This window comes from Trachinotus anak, unplaced genomic scaffold (genome assembly GCF_046630095.1).
Source record: "Trachinotus anak isolate AG129_WGS33_773 ecotype Australia unplaced genomic scaffold, CSIRO_AGI_Tana_v1 ptg000025l, whole genome shotgun sequence".
NCBI lineage: Eukaryota > Metazoa > Chordata > Actinopteri > Carangiformes > Carangidae > Trachinotus > Trachinotus anak.
In genome coordinates, this window is record NW_027273876.1 from 314,748 (window position 1) to 336,915 (window position 22,168).

General features: G+C 47.5%; 4 protein-coding genes across 16 annotated transcripts; 3 read left to right on the top strand and 1 right to left on the bottom strand.

Moving 5' to 3' along the window:
* Nucleotides 1-403: 403 nt before the first annotated feature.
* Nucleotides 404-9,231, bottom strand: nudt13 (nudix (nucleoside diphosphate linked moiety X)-type motif 13). Of its 9 annotated transcripts, none has more exons than XM_071461880.1 (11): nucleotides 8,775-9,231; nucleotides 3,712-3,781; nucleotides 3,469-3,555; nucleotides 3,034-3,174; nucleotides 2,815-2,957; nucleotides 2,404-2,511; nucleotides 2,216-2,322; nucleotides 1,936-2,061; nucleotides 1,589-1,700; nucleotides 1,355-1,509; nucleotides 404-1,027 (listed from the first exon to the last, which is right to left on the bottom strand). In XM_071461880.1, the coding sequence occupies exons 3-11, from the start codon at nucleotides 3,471-3,473 to the stop codon at nucleotides 854-856; spliced, it is 1,071 nt and encodes a 356-aa protein (XP_071317981.1). In that variant the 5' UTR covers nucleotides 3,474-3,555; nucleotides 3,712-3,781; nucleotides 8,775-9,231; the 3' UTR covers nucleotides 404-853. The 9 variants fall into 9 exon arrangements, with proteins under 9 accessions (XP_071317981.1, XP_071317983.1, XP_071317982.1 ...); XM_071461882.1 differs by lacking the exon at nucleotides 8,775-9,231 and adding an exon at nucleotides 4,019-4,165 and having other exon boundaries at nucleotides 3,469-3,545; XM_071461881.1 differs by lacking the exon at nucleotides 8,775-9,231 and adding an exon at nucleotides 4,019-4,165.
* On the top strand, nucleotides 4,173-8,222 carry LOC139608300 (zinc finger protein ZFP2). Of its 2 annotated transcripts, XM_071461876.1 has the most exons (6): nucleotides 4,173-4,536; nucleotides 5,100-5,259; nucleotides 5,359-5,417; nucleotides 5,505-5,601; nucleotides 6,410-7,458; nucleotides 7,895-8,222. In XM_071461876.1, the coding sequence occupies exons 1-5, from the start codon at nucleotides 4,342-4,344 to the stop codon at nucleotides 7,423-7,425; spliced, it is 1,527 nt and encodes a 508-aa protein (XP_071317977.1). In that variant the 5' UTR covers nucleotides 4,173-4,341; the 3' UTR covers nucleotides 7,426-7,458; nucleotides 7,895-8,222. The 2 variants fall into 2 exon arrangements, with proteins under 2 accessions (XP_071317977.1, XP_071317975.1); XM_071461874.1 differs by having other exon boundaries at nucleotides 4,174-4,536; nucleotides 6,410-8,222.
* A 44-nt stretch (nucleotides 9,232-9,275) lies between the features above and the next one.
* On the top strand, nucleotides 9,276-15,262 carry LOC139608299 (TBC1 domain family member 12-like). Of its 4 annotated transcripts, none has more exons than XM_071461871.1 (14): nucleotides 9,276-10,966; nucleotides 11,097-11,196; nucleotides 11,605-11,717; nucleotides 11,865-11,947; nucleotides 12,050-12,167; nucleotides 12,376-12,482; nucleotides 12,564-12,629; nucleotides 12,711-12,802; nucleotides 12,889-12,960; nucleotides 13,129-13,257; nucleotides 13,534-13,643; nucleotides 14,005-14,162; nucleotides 14,502-14,605; nucleotides 14,683-15,262. In XM_071461871.1, exons 1-14 carry the CDS (start codon nucleotides 10,269-10,271, stop codon nucleotides 14,704-14,706), a joined length of 1,974 nt encoding a protein of 657 aa, XP_071317972.1. In that variant the 5' UTR covers nucleotides 9,276-10,268; the 3' UTR covers nucleotides 14,707-15,262. The 4 variants fall into 4 exon arrangements, with proteins under 4 accessions (XP_071317972.1, XP_071317971.1, XP_071317973.1 ...); XM_071461870.1 differs by having other exon boundaries at nucleotides 11,094-11,196; nucleotides 14,683-15,258; XM_071461872.1 differs by lacking the exons at nucleotides 14,502-14,605; nucleotides 14,683-15,262 and having other exon boundaries at nucleotides 11,094-11,196; nucleotides 13,875-14,144.
* A 532-nt stretch (nucleotides 15,263-15,794) lies between these two features.
* noc3l (NOC3-like DNA replication regulator) lies at nucleotides 15,795-21,985 on the top strand. The gene is made up of 21 exons (XM_071461869.1): nucleotides 15,795-15,985; nucleotides 16,998-17,202; nucleotides 17,276-17,402; nucleotides 17,531-17,685; nucleotides 17,783-17,854; nucleotides 18,013-18,143; nucleotides 18,224-18,385; nucleotides 18,677-18,770; nucleotides 18,859-19,034; nucleotides 19,149-19,277; nucleotides 19,380-19,511; nucleotides 19,750-19,830; nucleotides 19,913-20,013; nucleotides 20,098-20,170; nucleotides 20,274-20,337; nucleotides 20,443-20,514; nucleotides 20,602-20,783; nucleotides 20,981-21,109; nucleotides 21,207-21,304; nucleotides 21,398-21,482; nucleotides 21,639-21,985. The coding sequence occupies exons 1-21, from the start codon at nucleotides 15,977-15,979 to the stop codon at nucleotides 21,756-21,758; spliced, it is 2,397 nt and encodes a 798-aa protein (XP_071317970.1). The 5' UTR covers nucleotides 15,795-15,976; the 3' UTR covers nucleotides 21,759-21,985.
* The last annotated feature ends 183 nt before the right edge of the window (nucleotides 21,986-22,168 follow it).

A 22,168-nucleotide genomic window follows, 5' to 3' on the forward strand; every position in this document is an offset into this window, starting at 1 on the left:
GTTGTAGTTGTATTGTTGTGGGAAACTTGAGTTTAAAACTGCTTTGAACTGATGATGAACAGTTTCCAACAGTGACTAAAAACCTGTGATAAATGTGTTGAACTGGTTCATGTCGGAGTCATTTTAGTGTTTTTATCTTTGATCCATTAGTCAGAGACTGAGCTCAGTGACCAACAGTCACATGATCACTTCAACTCTCTCAGTGACAGTTGTGGTCATGTGACCTGTGGTTGTGTCAGGTGGTCGGGTACAGTCAGTGCGTAACCTGCAGCAGATTCAGATCAGTTTAGAGAAGCAGCAGGAACAGACTCACTGACAGAGTGATGAGCTGCTGTGTTCAGGGTCATCAGGAAAAAAGACGACAACAGAAAGTGTCCAAAGTCTGTTTAAATGAGAATCAGTGGAAAGTTGAAACATCATCAGTTTATTATCAGAGAGTAAAATAACAGAGGTAGCTGTTGTGTTGTTGTGTTATGTTTAGCTGTAGACATGTTATTAATGTGTTTCCACAGCTGTCGCTCATTAAACATGAAGAAGGTCGTTAATAAAACCACAGATGAAGCTGATGAACTGACCTCAGACCTGCTGTCAGAAAGAAACCTTCACATTAATGGTCTTTGTTGTTATTCTGTCTCTGTATCTGGAGGTTCATCACGCTCTGTTTTGGAACAGTTTTGCGGGATGTGAGCTCAGTGGTTTTCCTCCCCCTCTCACAGCTGGTGTTTGGGTCTGGATGTAGAAGGACTCTTCTGGTCTCAGGACTCGTCAGATCCTCAGTCTGGATCTGTCCTGTTTGTTGAAAACTTGTTCCCAGCTCCTCAAAGTTTAGACGTTACTCTCCATCCCCGCCGCCTCACTGCCGAACCGTCCACTCTGTGATGAGTCGGTTGGCGAGGGCGTGCTTTGGGGGGAGCCAGAGGACGGGGGGGTCGCCCCTCCTGGGCGGAGTCTTCACTTGCAGGGCTGAGGTGATCTCCTCCAGACTGAACCAGCGAGCATCCTCCAGCTCCGTGTGGTCCACCTTCAGCTGGACAGGAAACAGCACAGAAGGTCACATGACACAGCAGGTGGTTCCACCTGTTGACCTGCAGCTGAGCTGTTCCTCCACAAACTTCCTGTGTCACATTCTAATATTTTATATAAAAACTGAGCCTGAAACACTTTAATTTGAAAATCTGTTAATTAACAAATAAAGTAAAATGTTAGAAGCACTTAACTTTCCCCTTCATTTAAGTGTCATTTTAAGGTGTTTTAAAGAACAAACACACCTGAGTTCTGACATCGTTAACATCACAGGTGTCACCACATTTGACTGTGTGTGTGTGTGCGCGTGTGTGCAAGCGTCAGAGCTCACCTGTGTGTGGGCGGGGCTAACAGAGGCGTGGCAGCCCAGCATGAAGGAGCTGTGAGGGAAGGGCCAGTGCTGTGAGGAGCTGTAGGAGATGCTCTGGACCTCCAAACCCACCTCCTCCGCCACCTCCCTGCACAGAGCCTCCTCCAGAGACTCACCTGGAGCAGACAGACAGGTCAGACACCAGGTAAACAGACAGGTGATTGACAGGTGTGTGCACGGACAGGTGAGACTGACCCATGTCACAGAAACCAGCCAGAGCGCTGTACATCCCCCGAGGGAAGGAGGACTGTCGGCCCAACAAACACCGGGTCCCATCAGACACCAGGACGATCACCACTGGAGACATCTTCAAGACCAGGAGGGACCAGGAGAAACCAGTGAGACCAGTCAGAAACCAGTCAGAAACCAGTCAGAACATATCACTTACAGCAAAGGTACAAGCTGGTTCACATCTGGTTTGGATCCGGTTTGGGATTGGTTTGGTTCTGGTTTGAATCTGATTCAGATCCAGTTTAGATCCAGTTCAGATCTGGTTTAAATCTGTTGTGGATCTGGTATGAACAGGGTCAGAACTGGTTTACCTTTGGGTAGTAGACAGTGCCGCTGCTGCTGCAGACTCTCTGACTCCCTGCCTGGTTCCGCTGGGTCGGTTCACCTGTAGCGCTGCAGAACCTGCTGGTTTGATGCCAGCGGAGCAGAGCCTGACCCTGTAGGAGAGACCAGGATCAGGACCAGAACAGTTGATCCACACAACAGACTGGCGACTGTTCAGTGGACAGTTCCAGGCTTTGACCCTTTTAACTGCATTTCCCGCAGGTTTTCAAAATAAAATCACTCCAGCGTCCAGTTGTAGTTCCTGACCTTGGCCACTACAGGGGCGTCTGCTCCGCTCAGCAGGAAGAAAGATCTCCTCAGGTCCACAAAGGTTCCTCCACACTCTTCTTCTAATGCTGCCTGATCCAGTTCTCCTGCAGAACCAAACAGACCACAACATCAGACCAGAACCCAGAACAGAACCCAGACAATAATCTGGATTAATATCTTCTTACCGAGATCCAAACAGAACTGAGCCTGGTTCTGTTCAGAACAGCCGATCAGAACCGACTCCTTCAGTAGGGATCCATCTGACCCGAGTCTCTCCAGGATCGACTGCACATCTGGAACATAAAACATTAGATGCGTTGGAATGGAAGAGAATTCTGTTCTTCACCTGAGGTTCTGCAAGGGTGTGACAGTCTTTTCTTTGTTGTTTTGTTTTTTCTCTGATTGTAGTTCTCTGTCTGAGTTTCTGTACTTGTTTGTCTGTACCTGAGGTTCTCTTTCTGGGGTTCCAGTTCTCTACCTGCGGTGTCTTATATTTGTACTGAAGGCTTTCTACTGGATGTTCTCTACCTGTGGTTCTCTGTTTCCGAGCTTCTCTACCTGAGGTTCTGCGTTTCTGAGGTTCTGTGGTCCTGTACCTGAGCAGATGAGTACTGCTGATCTGAAGGTTCCCCTCTCGGTGCGTTGCAGCAGAGGAGACAGATGGTGGAACAGGAAAATGCGACCGGTCTGCAGCGCTGAAGCACACGATGCATCATCCTCCTTCAGCCTGTTCACATACCTGAGAGGACGATCAATAGGTCTGTTAATCAGTCAGTCAGTCAATCAATCAGTCAGGTCTCTGGGAGTTACTGAACCTCATCCTGGAGACGAAGCCTGAGCAGCGGCGGGTTGACAAATGTTTTGTGGCAGAGAGGAGGATCCTCAAAGAACTCAACATGGCTGCCGGTCTGGACCAGACTGACCTGGACTGGACTAGTCTGAAGTGGCTCTGCTGCCTGCAGACAGGTAACAGGGACCAGGATAAATAAATCAGCAGGATGTTGTTTTCTTTCTTGGGGACCATATGAAGACATATTTCCTATTCTTATAAATATCTTCCATGAGATAACATTGAGATAACTGACTGTATAATAACTACCTGGGAAGATCAGTTTAACACGCTGGGTTGACGTCTAAAGACTCTGGATCCGTTTTGTTCTGATTTATAGATGATTGCTCAACAGAAATACATCCTAAGGCTGTTACACTATGAGACAATAATAAAACAGTAATAAAGGTTTGACAGTCACCTCATTTAACCTCAGCCTTCAGCCGGTATTTACAGTCCGGTTCCAGGTCTCAGGTCTGTACTGTTATGTACGATTTCCTAAAGAATCCTTAAATTTGTAGATTTTAAATGGGGTTTGGCGAGAAATGATCCGCAACAACAGATGATCAACGACAGGGACGAGCCGCATGCCTCACCAGGAACCAGATCAGTGTGTTTTAATGAATAAATGTGGGTGGTGTGTTTAAACGTGTGAGTGAGATACCTGCAGGGGCCTCTGGGACCTTCTCTTCTTCTGCGTCTTCCTGAGCTTAGAGCAGATGTGTCTCTGCCCCCTGCAGGAAACAAAGACTGTTTTTATTAACAGGGTTTTCTTGGCTCGTAAACAGAGAAACTGGAAGAAAACCTCCCACCAGACTCTGTTCAAAAAGTCGTTATTTTAAAGACCAACATGAATAAACGTTTGAAGACTGGTCTGGACACAAGTCTAAAAAAGATTATTGCGGGTTAAACGATCCAATACTTTATAAAGTTGTTAAAATAAAAACGGTTTAAAACTCTGACAGGATCACCCTGTACGCGATTCTGGACGCAGGGATTTGGCTTGTAGCGCAGTATTTTTACTTCATTAACGGATCGGAGTACTTTTTAAAATACTGCATGTTGCGTTCAAGAGGCGAACCGTTTCCTGTCTGAACCGGAAGAGAAATAAACCCTTCTTCCGGTTCAGCACACATTGGTGTGTTGTCAGCTGGTTAGCATCAGAGTTATTTTCCCTCTTTTTATTTGCTTCATCCCCTCAACACTGAGCTAACGGAGCTCAGCCGGTGCTCCGCGCCGTTAGCCGGGGTTAGCCTGGGTTCAGCGGGAGCAGCGGCGGTCGGTAGCGGACGGGATGAGCTCCTCCGTGGCCCTGCACACCCAGCTGGCCACCGTCATGGAGTCTCTGGTCCACGCCGCGGTGGCGGAGCTCAAGAAACTGGTGGAGGACAGCTCGGCCTTCCTGCTCAGCCTGGAGGTGCGGACCAGCGGCGCTGGAGAGGAACCGCCTCTATCGGGCAGGGTGCGGGACGAGAGCCGGGAGAAGATGGTGAGGAGCGGGGCAGCTGGAGAGCTGGACCCCGGTGATCAGTCACAGTTAGAAATGTTTTATCTGTGTGGGTCCAGTCAACTGTGATTAAATGTAGTTTAAATGTAGTCGGTTTACATGCACACGTTTTGTATTTACTCCACCTTGAGGTTGATTCGGTGAGGTTCAGGTAAAACCGAGCAGCGGGTTCTAATGAACAACCAACAGGACGTGATGAGACCTGAAGGTTCTCACAGTTAGTTTCCACATGTTTAACAGACTTGACTACAACAATAGTTCATTAGAATTTGCTGTAACATGAGGTCAACATGTGGTTATTTCATTTAAAATAAATTATACGTTCTTTTCTGTTTTATAATATAAATTCTGATTTAATAAGTTTCAAATCCAGAAGCAGAAATCAGTGAGTCTTTAGTGGTTCTGCCTAAAACTGACTTTTCACAGTTGTTAACATAATTGTTGATCTGTTTTTGGGTGGAAAGAGAAACAGGAACTCACTGGTTACATGAAGAGCTGATGTTAAACAGGCATGTGTCTGACCTATGACCTCTGACCTGCATCAGGTGCTGTTCGCCTCCATCATGGAGACTCTAGGGAACGAGGCTCTGGGGAAGATCATGAACATCGTGGATGAAGCAAAACTGCTGGCGGAGCTGGAGTCAGGGAGGGGGGCCAAAAGACCTCAGACCAGCATCCTCAACGTCCTTAACAACGCACAAGTCGGTAAGTATGAAGGCCCCACCTCAATGATCACGCACACCAATCAGGTAGGCTATCCCCTGATGATGTCATACAGACGTGATGTGTGATTTGTCGCCACAGAGCTGGAACACTCGTACGGACTCCGACCGCAGAGCTTAGAGATGGACAAGTCCACTCAGGTAAGGCTCCTCCCCTGCTGACTCACCTGCTCATCAGTGGTGCATTCACTGACCTGACTGTGATGTCTGTATTTTGAATCTCTGCAGACCAAACAAGAGGAGGAGGGACCTGAAACTCCATTTGTGATGGCGGTCACCGTTAAAGATGAACATGGAAACATCGACCTGGGAGCCATCGCTGAGAGTGAGCACCTGATCAGTATCTGTCAATACAAGTCCCTGATCAAAATCTTTCCCTAATTAGACCTATAGATCAGTATCTGTGGCCGATCAGATCACTGCTTCTGGTTGCTGTTAATTCACCACCTCCATCTCTTTCACAGTAAAAGCCTGCAGTAGGTCATGGGACAGAATATACTGACGCTCCTGTGGGCTTTTACTCTGACAGGCTGACAGGAAGTTTAGTGTTTCAGTATCAGCAGCTTCACAGGCTGAAGATGAAAATGTTTCAGGTGTTTTAAACACAGTCTGTAACTTCTGCCACTAGAGGTCTCTGAGTTTGGTGATGTCGTGAAGCAGTGTGGGATCATGGGAGTTGTAGTCTTCTCCTGATCTGGGCCCTTCAGTGTCAGTGGTTCATTGGTTTTACCTGGAGCTGAATCCTCCTCAGAGGTCTCCTCCTCTCCACCACAAACAGGCCCGCTGCTCCCTGTCAGACTTCAGGTTTCAGTGTCTGCCTTGAAACTGTGAAAAAACCTGTAGACTAACATGTATCCGACCAGTGTGACACAGACCAGAGGTCGCCCTCTGCTGGTCAGACTGCACAGGAACATGAGCCGGACGATTACCTCATTGGCTCAGTTGTTAGTCAAGTGCAGAACCAGTCTGCTGTTTTCTGAGAGGTCTCAGATGGAGAACGGGTCTCTGTGGGTCCAGGCTCTGAGACGTACCTATCAGGAGCAGAAACAGCAGAGTCCGTCCTCTTTCTGAGTGTATTCACCACATATGAAGAAACAGATCTAGTGTAAACCGATCTGTATTTTTCCTTCCAGGAGCTCGAGTGGAAGCTCAGCCGGGTCCTCCCGACCCGCAGCAGCAGAACGGTCCCAGCTCACCTGAGTTTGTTCTGCAGAGCCTCACCTGGAAGTACTTCATGTGCACGGCGTGTGGTAAATCCTTCACATCTCAGAGCAACCTGAAGTCTCATTACCGCATCCACACGGGGGAGAAGCCATTCTCCTGCAGCGTCTGCGGCCGAGCTTTCCGTCAGAGGCAGAGCATGCAGAGCCACATGCGGACGCACACCGGGGAGCGGCCGTACGAGTGTCCGCAGTGCGGGAAATGTTTCTCTAAGCAGGCACAGCTGAAAACGCACTCCATCATCCACACAGGGGAGAAGCCGTACAGCTGTGACGTGTGCGGCCGCCGCTTCAACCTTCTACAGAACCTGCACCGCCACGCACACACCCACACAGGCAAGAAGATCTTTGTCTGCAACGTGTGTGGAAAAGGCTTCACCCGCGCAGTCACGCTCAAAACTCACGAGCTCATCCACACCGGACAGAAACCCTTGAAGTGCGAGCAGTGCCCCAAGACCTTCCGCCATGCCGTCAACCTCAAGAACCACCTGAGGATCCACAGCGGTGATCGGCCCTTCAGCTGCGACCTCTGCGGAAAGAGCTTCCGCCAGTCGGTGAACCTTAAGATCCACCGCAGGATCCACACCGGCGAGCGGCCGTTCAGCTGTAAAGAGTGCGGCAAGACGTTCAGCCAGCAGAGCAGCCTGATCTCACACGGCCGCACGCACTCCGACGAGAAGCCGTTCGCCTGCAGCTCCTGCGACAAGAAGTTCAACAACGCCAACAGCCTGAAGCTGCACCTGCGCGTCCACACCGGAGAGAAGCCGTACACCTGCGACATCTGCGGCAAGACCTTCAGCCAGGGCAGCCACCTGAGGACGCACAAAAGACACGTCCACGCAGGCGGCAAGCAGTACATCTGTGACAAGTGTGGGAAGAGATACTCTGACCAACGCAACCTGAAGCTGCACAAGTGTGGCTACGCATAAATGTGATGACAAGCCCAGGACACTTCTCTTCAGGTCTGTTTGACGTGACAGAATATCTGGAATAAAAATGACAGTTTCTTCAGTGAAGTTTGGAACATTCAGGGCACAAACTGTGATTTTATTTCACAATGTTCAGATTAATTCAGTTTCTTTGAAGGAGTTTGGAACAAATTAAATTTCATTTTGAAATGTCTGGATCAAAAATAACATTTTTGTCAGTGGAGTTTGGAACATTCAGAAAGAACAAACTATTTAATTTAATTTGAGATGTTTGGTATCAGAGTCGCAGTTTCTTGAATGGAGTTTTGAATGTGAGTGAGAGTTTGTTCGAAGATAGAATTTATTTTTTCAGTTTGTTGACGGGGGTTGTGGGGGTTATACAGGAAGTTGACCTGTTTTAACCAATCAGAGCTCATATTTGTTGATGTGGGCAGAGCCTCTGCTTCAGGTAATATTTTCCTTTGAACAGATACCTGAGTGATCCTGAATGCAGAGCCCAGGCTACAGGTTTTGGAGCCTCAGCCTCAGCTGTAACCATGGAGACGACTCCACCTAGAGTTGTGACATCTCTGATTGGATGACTCTTACAGCAATGCTCTCTGCATCATATATGCCCCGCCCACTGAAATATTGTACTGTGGTTGGTTAAAACCATGAATTTAAGTTAATTATGTTGCTGAAATTGTCTGTAAACATGCACATTGTTGCTTTTTTTTATATAATTTTATAGTAATAATATTATAAAAATAATATTTTTCATGTTGGAGAAATATGAATAAAATTTACAGACTTATGTATGAAGATTTCATCTGTCTGCCTCCATCCAGCTGCTGTTAAAGGGTCAGTTCAGCATTTTGTGACAGGATAAGTGTTAAAAATATTTTTATATGCTTTTACACTAAAGCCAGTTTTTAATCACAACAGTATATAAATACAGAATACAGTCAGTACAGAACAAGTGCAAAAATACTAATCATCAAAACAGTTTTTTCTTTTCTATTTGAAAATGAAAACACAAAAATAAAGCAAATAATGTAAAAGCTTTAACCAGTAGTTCAGTATTTGATTAAATAAAAATTCATTCTGTTTTGGGAAGAGCTGAATACTGTTTAGTTATTTTTATTATTATTTAAAATTAATCAAAAATGTATTTTATTCCTATTAATATCTTTAAATAACTTATTAAAACGCACCTATCTCTTGGACTAATCTTCACACGTAATCATAAATACATATTTTCCATATAACGTCAAAATCCTTGACGTCCTACGCTGAATGTAACGTCACGCTCACGTACCCTCCTACGTCACCGGACATGAGAACATGGCGCCTCTCCTCCCCGAGCTCACCTGTCACACCAGAGGATGAGAGCGGACCAACTGACCGCCTTGCTGCCGGCGTGAGGCCTCCGCGCCCCGGTATGAAGTTCCGGAGGACTGCGCTGTCTGTTCACCGAGGGTGAGGAGTCGTAACCGGGTTTGTTTCCTCCGAGCAGCGCCGACAGAGAGAGAGCCGGAGAGCGGAGGTAACGATAAGTTATCGACAACAAGACGGAAACCAGCGGGGTTACCTTCAAAATAAAACCTGAAACATTACAAGGCCGGAAACCAGCGGGCTTACCTTCAAAATAAAACCTGAAACATTACAAGGCCGGAAACCAGCGGGCTTACCTTCAAAATAAAACCTGAAACATTACAAGGCCGGAAACCAGCGGGCTTACCTTCAAAATAAAACCTGAAACATTACAAGGCCGGAAACCAGCTGAGTCTAAAAATCACTCGCACAAGATTTTACCGACGAAAAGGGGAAATCTCTGTTTTCCCTTCAAAATAAATTACTACTTCAATAAGTTAAGGATTATAAAACTGAGAACCAACGGGTTTATCTGCAGAATATGTGCCTCTGACTAAAATGTGTTCAGCTGTTGGTCAACACAAGCTGTTTTAAACATGTTTTATAAATAAACTTGATTTTTGAAAAAGCCTGTGCACATGCATAATACAACAGGGTTTTAAATGGACCATTATCATCTGAACCAATCTTACCTGAACTTGAGTTACCCACATTAAACCTGAAAAGATTACAGTTTAGCTTTTTATAATTTAACAAGAAAAAGACAAAAATATTTCAGGGATTTTTTGTATTTAAATAAAGGAAAGTGATGTCACCTTCAAAATAATACCTGACATCACTGCGAATGTAAAAAGAAAACATAGATAAATACAGGTTGGACAGATTTTCACACAGGATGTTGGTTTGCAGCAGATTAACTAACAAAAGAAGATAATTAAACTAAACCAGAATCAAACGTTCCATTAAAATAAAAGCTGACATTTGACATGAGCTTCAATAAGTTGAAACGAATCAGATCAGATTTCTTTAAATTAGACTTAAAAAAAACAACCTGAAATGTCAGTTCTACGAGTGAAATTGTTGACTATAGAAAAACTGTTGATTTTCATCATCACTTGGTGAAAACTGAAACTCCCCTTGTCATCAGATCTTTTTCTTTTAGTGTTTTAATGATTGTTGAAAAAGTTTATGTTCTTATGTTTTGTAGATGTTTGGCTTTTGGTAAATTTAAACTTTACCATTTAATCCTGATCTCACCAGATCTCCCTTTGACAATGTCATCACCATAACGGTGATAATACGGAGAAAGATAAATGATACTGAAGGTAGAAGATAACATGAGGAGTTTATAGACATTAATGTGCGGTGGAAACATCTAACTTTTAATTTACTATCAAGTTGTGATTTTTCAGATTTTTATTTTTTAAGTCAAAGGAAGTGTGTTGTCTTGTATTCTGGGTGTTTTCATCCCATTGTGGTTGTTATGTGAAATGGAAAGAAGCCAAGATGGTTCATCTCCATCACTGAGTGTAAGCAACACAGGTCACACCACCTGTCCATGTGTTCATTGGGTGAAATGTTCAGGAGACAGGAAGGAGAATCTCTTCATCTGTTCACATCACGCCGGGCCAGCTGGACCAGACAGAGGCTGCTCTGATGTCAGAAAGACAGGTGATAATCAGGGGGCGGGACCTAATACAAATGATGATGTCACCACATCATATACAGACAGGTCAAGTCCAAATGTGGAAAGAAACTGTTTGTGCACAGACAGGTTGGCGTCCTACACCGAGGGGTCAAAGGTTAACCCAGGTCACAGGCTTGAGGGTCTCTGTGGGGGCGGGGCTACCCAAGGCACTGACCACCACCGGGGTGTTCCCGCCCCTTCTATATGGCCATCAAAAGCCTTTCAGAGAAACAAAAACCCTGTGACCCCGGCCTCAGACTCTGTTTCACAGGAGAGGAGTTTGACCTCTGAACCCCTGGAGGTTAGCTCTGATGATGAGGCCGTCATCACGGAGCTGCCATGGGGCCAGCTGAGCCCCCCCACCGCGGCTCCTCGCTCCAGGAACACGTTTGAGTGCAGTCGAAGACAGAGCGCTCCGGGGGAGCTGGTTCAGGACGACGGTGGAGGTTCAGCGTCTGAGCTGCAGTCCAGGAGGCCGGGGATTGTCGAGTACTTCAGCAGGTAAACCACATCAGGACTGGACCAGGCCAGATCCTGAAGACCACAGCTAATTAGTTCATATTAATATTAGTTTGTGTGTGTGTGTGTGTGTGTGTGTGTGTGTGTGTGTGTGTGTGTGTGCGTGCAGCAGGAGGCAGCAGTCCTTCAGTCACAGTGTTCCTGGTTGGAAGTTGTTCGGTAAAGTTCCTCCCAGACAGAGTCCATCCAAACACACCCGGACCATCCAGCAGGTACTGACTGAGACCAGACCAGATCTCCTCTGAGGTCATGTTACATTAAAATATTTCAAAGTCCTTCACAGTAAAGGTCCTTCAAACACAACCTCTCATGACATCATGATCCACAGCTGTCATCTCATTGGCAGAGTGGCGCTCAGGACTAAAGCTTCACTGTCTTTGTTCTGAACATGTGAATCAATTCATGTGACCTCTGACATTTGTCCTGTGACACATGACCTGTGACCTGTGACACGTGACCTGTGACCTGTGACACGTGACCTGTGACCTGTGACCTTGCTCCTCAGTACCACCTGGAGGACTCATCAACTTCACACCGTGTCCCTGTCTGTTTGTTCGTCTCTTATTGTCAGTTGTCCTGTTGTCATGGCGACTGACGTGTGTGTTGTGATGTCATTGCAGGAGTTCGAGGCCCGCAGTTCTCCTACCCATCATGCCGCGGGGCAGCAGAGCAGGAGGAAGGTGGACTTTGAGCCGCTGTCGACCACAGCGCTGATCCTGGAGCACCGCCCAGCGTATGACCACTTCCTGTCTCCGTTATTGTTTCATACTGTTTCTGTTTGATCCTGATAGTTCAGACTCCATCTGTTCCCTGGAGAACTGAGTCCGTTTATGTAACCACTTCCTGTTTGTCAGCAGGTCCTCATTCTGTGTTTGTGCAGGAATCTTCCCGCCAAATCGGCCGAGGAGACACAGAGACACCGGCACCAGTACGAGCAGATAGTGGCTGGAGTCAAGAGGAGAGGTCTGTTGGTTTTAACCTGCTGCACCTCCCACACGGGTGGAGCGTTAATGTCACTACTCACACACAGTAATTCTCATGAGCCGGTGTCCTCCTCCCTGTCAGAGCTGAAGGAGGCACAACGGAGGCAGCAGCAGAGGAAGGAGCAGTTCAGACAGGAGGAGGAGATCTCCAACGCCACGCTGGTCTGGAACCAGCACATCTTGCCGCACTGGGACACCATGTATGACCTGTGTGTGTGTGTGTGTGTGTGTGTGTGTCGGACAGACTCACAACTTGTCCACCAACAACATCATCACCTCAGTATTTGCAGCATGAGGCGTTCAGGGTCATGATGATGATCAGTTGATATGAAAACTGACCCTCAGGTGGATTCTGACCTGGTCTGACCTTGGATCAGGTCTTTGAGTCATGTTCCTGTTGTGTTTCAGGAGGTCCAGTGCGCGTGCTCGGGACCTGTGGTGGGGGGGTTTACCCCCCAGCGTCCGGGGACGAGTGTGGTGCCTCGCCATCAGCAATGAGCTCAACATCACTGCGGGTATGAACCACATGGACGATGTCTGAGTCACTCACCTGAGTCTGTTCCCCTTCATCATGTCTGCCCCCTCCTCTTCCTCAGAGCTGTATGAGATCTTCCTCTCCAGAGCGAAGGAGAAGTGGACCCTCAGTGAGACAGAGACACACGGTAAGAAAACAGACAGACACTTTACCTGTGACTGACTCATGATTGTGATTGGACGACTCACCTGGGGGCGTTTACCTGCAGATGCAGCATCACTGTCTGACAGACACTCCAGTCTTGACCTGATCACCAGGGACGTCTCCAGGACGTTCCCCTCACTGTGCATCTTCCAGAAGGTGGGACAGCAGAGCTCAGGACAGTCGACTCAAACAGGAAGTAAAACTGCAGATACAGGAAATTAATTCAGACTTTTATTTTGTAGGATGGCCCTTACCATGACCTGCTGCAAAGCATTCTGGGAGCTTACACCTGCTACAGACCTGATGTGGGATATGTGAGTCTCTCTCTCTCTCACACACACACACACACACACACTCATCTGGACCATCTCTGAAGTTCCCTCCGACCCCCCACAGGCTGATCCTGATCCAGCAGGGTCCACCACACCCTCAGTCCTCTCTCTGTCTCTGTCTCACAGTCTGTCTGTATGTCTCTCGCTCAGGTCCAGGGTATGTCCTCTATCGCAGCTGTTCTGATCCTGAACATGGACGAAGTCCAAGTCTTCATCAGCTTCTCCAACCTGATCAACAGACCCTGTCAGCTGGCCTTCTACAGGGGGGACCAGCAGCTGGTACCCCCCCCCCCCCCCCCCCCCCCCCCCCCCCCACACACACACACACACACACACACACACACACACCTTTAGTTTCAGGTATGAAACTTGATTTAATGTGAAGAAAACATGTTAAACTGAACCATAACATGTTGTAAACTTGTTTCTAAGTTGTGGTTAACGTGTTGTTAACATGTTTTCATTGTTTGTTATCATGTTGTTAACTTGTTAACATGTTGTTAACACATTGTTATCTTGTTGTTCACGTGTTATCAACCCTCTGTTTGTCTGCAGATGTTCAGGTATTTCGGGGCCTTCCAGGTGTTTTTGGAGGAGACTCTTCCTCGTCTCTTTGTTTACTTCCGGTCTTTAGGTGTGACCCCTGACCTCTACCTCATGGACTGGTGAGTGTCACAGACCGGGTCATCCTGGCTGCTCGTTAAACCCACTTCAGTGATCAGTCACAGTCCTGCACTGATAAAACACTGGTATCTGTTATTAATGATTCATTATTGATATCTGAAGTGATTTGTGTTTGTGATGTGATCTCAGTGTCTCCTAGAAACAACCTGTCAATCAAACAGACTTGGAGCTGTTGTGATAACTGGAGGCTAACAGTTTCCCTCTGCTTCCAGTGTTTGTGCTAAGCTAGGCTAACCAGGTCCTGCACTGAACACAGAGATGAAGCTGAAACAAACGTTTCTGTACATTCAGACTGACACAAACACACCTGAACACAACACCCCCCCAACCCCAACTCTCCAGGATCCTGTCTCTCTACACGAAGCCCCTCCCCCTGGACGTGGTGTGCAGAGTTTGGGACGTTTTCTTTCGGGACGGGGAGGAGTTCCTGTTCAGGACGGCTCTGGGGATCCTGAGACTGTACCAGGACGTCCTGCTGCACATGGACCTCATCAGCATCGGTGAGCGATCACCTCACTGCTGTTACGTTGGTGACATCACTCACACGGTGGCTAATCAGCTTTCATAGGCCTGAAACACCTGCAGCTGACCTCATGAAGACTTTTTGATCCAGTTCAACCGACCTGAGACCTGACCTGGACCAGTTTTGAGTAATGAGACTCAATGTGGACTTGGAATAAGTAGAAACTTGGATCTTGAGTAACTTGAAACTCAACCAGGACTCTTCACAGGGGACTTGGACTGGACTTGGAATTGTCTCAGGTGACTTTGACACTCGACCAGTGTGAGTAATTATGACATCGTTAGTTCTCATCTAGTCTGTTGTGACCCTCCTCCAGCTCAGTTCCTGTCCCGCCTCCCGGATGAAGAGTTGCTCTCTGATAGGCTGTTCTCCTGCATCTCAGCCACGCCCATGCAGAGTGGGACCAGGAAGTGGAGTCAGGTGAGTCATGTGACAGACGGATGACTCAGTAATAAAGAGATAAATGAGCTGTAGCAAGGTCTTGTTTTCTCTCTCAGGTGTTGTCCTCCTGCAGCAGCTGAACTCATCCACACCCTGGTTCTGGTTCTGGTTCTGGTTCTGGTTCTGGTCTCTGGACTCAGCCTCATACTCTGGGCCTCACAGATCAAAGTGATTTCTGTGAAGAAGGTTTCAGTTTTTATTCCGTCTGTAATGAAACATTAAAGGAGCACAAACAAAACAAGACAAAAACGTGTGTGTGTGTGTGTGTGTGTGTGTGTGTGTGTGTGTGTGTCACTCAACACTCAGATTCATGTGACTGTTGCCTCCAGTGAACACCTGAGCACAACAGGTGTCTGGAGCTGGTCCCAGTCACCTGAGACTGGACTCAGACAGGTTCCTCTGAGACTTGACTGTTTGTACAGTGACCTGTTGTCTTATCTGATTGGTTGACAGGTCCTGTGGTGTCTGATTGGCTCTTAGAGAACATCTGATTCTGTATTTGTGAATGAATAAAAAACAATAATAACTGTATAATTTACTCAATAATCAATAGTTATGTGGACATGTGGGTTCAGGTTCGTCCACACTGACTCTGACACTGAGTAGATTCTGTGAGGCCGATCAGGTGGTGACCAGGTGGTGACCAGGTGGTGACCAGGTGGTGACCAGGTGGTGATCAGTTGGTGACCAGGTGGTGACCAGGTGGTGATCAGGTGGTGATCAGGTGGTGACCAGGTGGTGACCAGGTGGTGACCAGGTGGTGATCAGGTGGTGACCAGGTGGTGATCAGGTGGTGACCAGGTGGTGACCAGGTGGTGATCAGGTGGTGACCAGGTGGTGATCAGTTGGTGACCAGGTGGTGATCAGGTGGTGATCAGGTGGTGATCAGGTGGTGACCAGGTGGTGACCAGGTGGTGATCAGGTGGTGATCAGTTGGTGACCAGGTGGTGACCAGGTGGTGATCAGGTGGTGACCAGGTGGTGATCAGTTGGTGACCAGGTGGTGACCAGGTGGTGATCAGTTGGTGATCAGGTGGTGATCAGGTGGTGACCAGGTGGTGATCAGTTGGTGATCAGTTGGTGATCAGGTGGTGATCAGGTGGTGACCAGGTGGTTCGGATTGTTTCGTCCCTCTGGTCCTCCCGCCGCTGGTGTCGCTGCTGTCTCAGCAGAGGAGGACGTTGGTCGAGTGTTTCCGGGTCGTCGGTCTGACCCGGTTTCAACATAAACACGTGTGGAAACAACCCGCAGCTTTGCACCCAAACACCGCTTCACGTTATCGCCCGCACCGAGGAGCGAGGACAGAACCCGGGTCTGAATCCGCGCCGTGAGACGGAGAGCTGCTGTCGCCATGGGTCCGGTAAGGTCACACCCGGGCACCGGAGACGAGACAAGAGGAGACACCGTTAAATAAACGCTGACAGAGCGGAGACAGAGCGTGTTTTCTCAGCCCCATGTTCCCGCTGATGGAGCTGCACAGTCTGCTGCCAGACTCCCTAGAGAAATCTGAGAATTTAAAGTTTCCCCGCTAACTTTAGAAGTGTTCTGGTTATGTCACACGGTGGTGCTCTCACAGGAAGGGGCTCAGAAAATTATCACCTGAAATGAACATTTTACTGTTGCTGCATCACAGGACGGAAACTGAGGAAGCGGCTGTTTGAGCTCAATAAACCTGCGCCCAGCACCAACAGGTTCTGGTGAAGCTTTACAGTCCACCACCAGACTCCATAGAAAAATCTGAGGATTTAAAGTTTCCGTTCTCATTTTCAATGTGAAAATTATCGCTGCTGATTTAACACTTGGCTGTAAACAACAACAGAACGGAACCCTCCTGTTAATTTCAAACAGTCCAACACCAGACTCCATAGAGAAATCTGTGAACTTAAAGTTTAAAGTAAAATATTTCATGAACTGGGCTTTTTGATAAAATCAGCATCCATATTAGTAACCAGGGAGTGGTTATTATTAATGAACATGACATATTATCAATGCACTGCTGGTACACTGTGACAGAAGTGCTGACACTACCAGCTGATGATAAAACACAGACGTGTTAGACATTGAAACTGGATCATATTTATTTAAATGTTTGTTTTTTTATTTGTAGGGGATACTTGAGTACATTTGGTCAATCTCACAGTTCCTAATTTACTTTCTAAAGATTTAGTTTTATGAGTAATATGTCTTTTTTTCAGTTTTTCTTTGTTTGTAAGTCTGTGACAAACTGAGACTTTCAAAATAAAAGTGTGTTGAAAAACCCAGATTTAACTTTAGGTCTTTGCAGTGTTTTTGTTCTCTGAACAATCTTTGACCATCTTAGTGAATTGTGAGTTATATGTTTTACAAGTCTGTTGTCCTGCCCGTCCCTGCAGCCTCGGTCAAAGAAGCGGAGGCCAACGTTCCGCCGCCTCTTGAAGACGAGCGGCGTGAAGCTGGAGAACAAACTGAAGAACCGTCAGCTGAAGCAGCAGAACGTCGCCAAGAAGCAACGGAAAGAACAGAAGAGGTTGAGACAGGCAGTGAAGGACGCTGCCATCAGGACGCCCCGCCCACTGGAGACATACAGGAAGAGACCAGGTGAGAGAGGTTCTCGACCTTGTGGCTCAACCCTTCTGGATCAGATCTAACAACCGTTCGTTGTCTCTGACAGAGGAAGAGGAGGATGAGGAGGAGTTTCTGGAGAGTCTGCCCACAGACATGATGGAGGACGACGACCTGCAGCAGATGACCGCCATGGCTCAACAAGCCTCCTTCATCACCAGAGATCTCTCGTCATGGTAACTAAGCCAACACAAACACATATTGGAACAGGGCTGGTGTCAGGTGTCGGCACTGTTGTTGTTTACCTGTGGTAGAAATTAGAAATATGCAAAAAGAAAACAGTGACTGAGGTGTGTTGGTTTAGCGGGCCGGTGCACGGCGGTAAGAAGAGGAGCTCTGAGGTTGTTCGGGGTTACGAGAAGGTTCCCAGGAAGATGGCGAGGACAGAGGAGAAGGAGGTCATCCACCTGCTGCCCATTAAAGACAAGACCGGAGTCATCCCGCAGAGTGTAGAGAGAGGTACCACACTATTGATCCAGGGATTGATCTGGTGATTGATCTGATTGGTTAACTGTATCAAAGGCTTAAGCATCACGTCTGTTTTGTATGTTTGAAGTTGTCAAAAAACAGCAGCCAGAGGAAGAAGAGGAGGAGGAAACTGCTGATGAGCCCGAGGAGTTAGAAAACGGTACAAATGAAGTCTCAATAATAATATAAAATATTAATTATAAATACTAATAAAACATCTTGGTCAGTCTTGGTCCTGACTCGAGGCCTGTTACTCCTGGCTCGGGACCTATTTTGGGACTCGGTCTTGATGTGGTTGTGATGTGTCCACCTGTGCAGAGGGGGAGGCAGAGAGCACTGCAGAGCTGACAGCAGAGCAGAGGGAGCAGCTCAGAGTTCAGAAGATAAACCAGAAGAAGCTGCTCATCGCCAGCCTGGGATCAGCCATCATCTCAGACCCCGTCAGTAATGTAAGTCCGAACTGCTGATCCAGGATCAGACTCTTGATTTAAGGGACGGTGTGCGTGTATAATATCGTGTGTGTGTTCAGATGAAGCGGGTGAAGGAGCTGCGGGGGATGCTGATGGAGTCCGACCCCTTTGTGGCGGTGACAGTCAGGAAGCTGGTGATGGTTTCTCTGATGGAGATCTTTAAAGACATCGCCCCCACCTACAGGATCCGCCCCCTGACTGCTGCAGAAAAGGCCGCCAAGGTATGAGCACGTTTGTTTGTGCAGCAGAGACAGAGATCACCAGCAGAACCATAGATTTATATATAACACATCGGAACATTTAACGTAATAAAACTGTGTTGCTCAGACCAGCTCTTCCTGCTGTTAAATTAATCTGACCTGAGGTCTGTGGACGGTGCTGCTCCAACACGTACAGACACACACTGACTGATAGAGAAGGTGACGTGTTGCTCAGGTGTTTTGTGTTAACAGACCTCACTCTCCCTCCTCCGTCTCCGGTGACCACTGAAAACTGTCGTGTGTTTGCTGCAGGTGAAGAAGGAGACTCAGCAGCTCCGAGAGTTTGAGGAGGGTCTGGTCAGTCAGTACAAGTTCTACCTGGAGGACCTGGAGCAGACCGTCAAAGGTACACAACCACAGCAACACACTCAAACACACACTGCACATCAGCTGTGACGAGAACAGGTGTCACCGTATGTGTTCTTCGTGTCCAGACTGGAAGCAGAAGAAGAAGAAGCGCAGTCAGGCCGTGGGTTTCCAGTCCTACCGCAGCCTGGCTGAGGTTGCCGTTCGTTGCCTGTGTGAGTTGCTGCTTGCGCTGCCGCACTTTAACTTCCACAACAACATCATCGTCGTCCTCGTTCCACTGATGAACGAGCCCGCCAAGAAGGTGAGAGCCTGATGCATTCAGGTGTCAGATATGTGTTGTGATGCGTTCAGGTGTCTGTGTGTTACAGGTGTCAGAATGTGTGGTGATGCGTTCAGGTGTCTGTGTGTGTTACAGGTGTCAGACATGTGTTGTGATGCGTTCAGGAAGCTCTTCCAGCAGGACAAACTGGGCGGGGTCTCGTTGGCCTCTGTGAGGGTTATCTCCGGCCTCATCAAAAGCCTCAACTACAATGTCAGGCCTGAGGTAACGAATCAACCGCACCCAAACCATGTCAATACCAACACCAACCAATCAGCACCATGTCAGTAGCAGAGCTGATGTCACCTGCCTGCCCGTCCGTTCCAGGTGCTGAGGACCCTGCAGAGTCTGAGGATTAAGGAGGTGGAGATGAAGAAGGACATAGAGGCGACGGCACCAAAGAAGAAGTTCATGAACAACAAAGAGAAGAAGAAGAATCTGTCGAGGATGCAGAGGAAGGTACGTCTGTGTAATTATGTGTTAGCATTGATTAGCATTAGCCTTTTAGTTTCAGCTGCAGTCACATGGGAACGAAATTCAAAATTTATTCACATTAATAACGCCTGTAATAACTGTTAATAATAACTGGTTAATAAGAGACTGATGTAGTTAATAGGCAGATACAAGAACATGTTCTGTGTGTGTGTGTGTGTGTGTGTGTGTGTGTGTGTGTGTGCGTGCGTGTGTGCATGCGCAGTGGAAGAAGGCGGAGGAGAAGCTGGAGAAGGAGCTGCTGGAGGCCGAAGCCTCAGAGAGCAAAGAGAAGAAGATCAAGCTGGTGAGTCGAAAGCTGAGACAGAATTTGAAAATGAAAAAGTTTATTATTGAAAGGAATGAGAAACTAATCTCCTCCTCCTCAGCACACAGAGACTCTGAACATCGTCTTCCTCATCTACTTCAGGATTTTGAAGAAAGCTCAGAAGTCTGTTCTCCTTCCTGCTGTACTGGAGGGACTGGCCAAGTACAACACACACACACACACACACACACACACACACACACACACAATACTGTAGCAGTACTGACTGATGTCACTTCCTGTCAGTTTTGCTCACCTGATCAACCTGGAGTTCTTTGATGACCTGCTCAACGTGTTGCAGAACCTCATCCAGTCAGGAGTGAGTATTCGCCTTGACCCCGCCCCCTTACCATCCAACTGTTAGTCCACTGTCAAAAACTGATCGATCGATTGATTCGTGATCAATGATGTCATATCTGCAGGTTCTGACCAATCGGGAGAGTCTCCACTGCATCCAGACCGTCTTCACCATCCTATCAGGACAAGGTGTGTGTGTGTGTGTGTGAATGAATTAAGTTTATACTTGAATACAGCTGACAATCAGGAGGTCAAAGGTCACAGAACTTCTTCCTGTTTGTGTTTGTGCATCAGGTGACGTCCTGAACATCGACCCTCTCACCTTCTACTCTCAGCTCTACAAAATGCTGCTGCGGCTGCACGCAGGTGAGTGACTGTTACACCTGCCCGACACAGGGTACACACACACACAGACCAGAGGAGGTGTTACAGTGAAAATTCTGTCTGACACAGGGGTACCCAATGATGACATCATCATTGTGCTGCGTTGCCTGGATGCCATGCTGACTCGCCGCAGGAAGCAGGTGACTCTGCAGAGAGCGATGGCATTCGTCAAACGACTGAGCACGCTCAGTCTGCATGTACTGCCCAACGCCAGTGTGGGGATCCTCGCCGCCAACAGAGCCACCATGCATGTGAGTCTGAGAGAGAGAGAGAGAGAGAGATTGTGAGGGATCATTGAACTGTTCAATGATTATTAATTATTATTTTATTTTAAAGATGGAACCTGGTTCAACTTTCATGTGGGTCATTTGATGAGTAAATAGGAAACTGTGCATGTCTACATATATGTGATTTGTGTGTGTGTGTGTGTGTGTGTGTGTGTGTCTAGTCCTTCCCTAAGTGTGACTTCCTACTGGATAATGAAGTTCAGGGCAGCGGCTTCTACCTGCCAGAGCTGGACGAACCTGAACACTGCAACGCCCAAAACACAGCACTGTGGGAGCTACACACACTACAGGTACACACACACACACACACACACACACACACACACACACACACACACACACACACACTGCAGGTGTATAAAGGTACATCATCCTGTGTGTTTACAGAGACATTACCACCCAGTGGTGCGGCAGGTTGCCGCTCACCTGTGTCAGGGAGCTCCCAGTGAAGGGTCGGCGGCGCTCGGAGTGAAGCTGAGCCGCAGGTATGAACAGCTGATTGTCTGCAGGTGTCATCACCTTAAAGGAGTGGTGCACGTTTTCATGTGATATTAATATTGTGCTGACTTCCTGTCCAGGCATCCAGTGGAGCTGTTTGGTGATTACAGTGTCAAAGACATGACCTTTAACCCCCCTGTAGCACCGCCCGGCACCAAGAAGAAGGTAGAGAAACCAAACGTATCTTCATACATTGTTGGTGGTTTTAGTGGATAAATGTTTAGGGGTCAATTAATGTTTCTCCTCAACAGTCTGATCTTTATCTACCAGGCAGTGACCTTTAACCTCGTTTACACCTAACACCTAACTCTTCTTCATCAGGATCGATTCTCAGCCGGAGCGACGCTGCTTGACACCGAGCTGCAGAGACGAGTCGAGAGCGTCCTGACCGCCACTGAGGACACACAACTAGACTTTATACACACACTGATCCAGCACTGACACACACACACACACACACACACACACACACACACACAATAAACTTTTTCTAATAAGTTAATGACAGACAGACTTGCTTTGCCTTCAAAATAAAAGCCTAAGCTGTTGAGAGCAGTGTGTATAAAATGACTGACAGTAATAATCAGATGTTTTCTCTTTGCACTGAAACTGGGTCTGTGATGTAAACTGTGTTTGTGTTTTATAAACTCTGTGGTACAGGTGTGTTCGTACAGGTGTGTTCGTACAGGTGTGTTCTGTGAATCGTGCAGGAAGCTAAGTCAGTGTTCTTGACCTTCAACATCTGGATCCAGGTGAATGAAGGCCAGTGAGGTCATGAGGTGTGAGGGTCAGGACTTCAGTTCAGGTCTCTTTGGATCCAGAACAAAGAGTCTGTGATGGGATCATTGAAC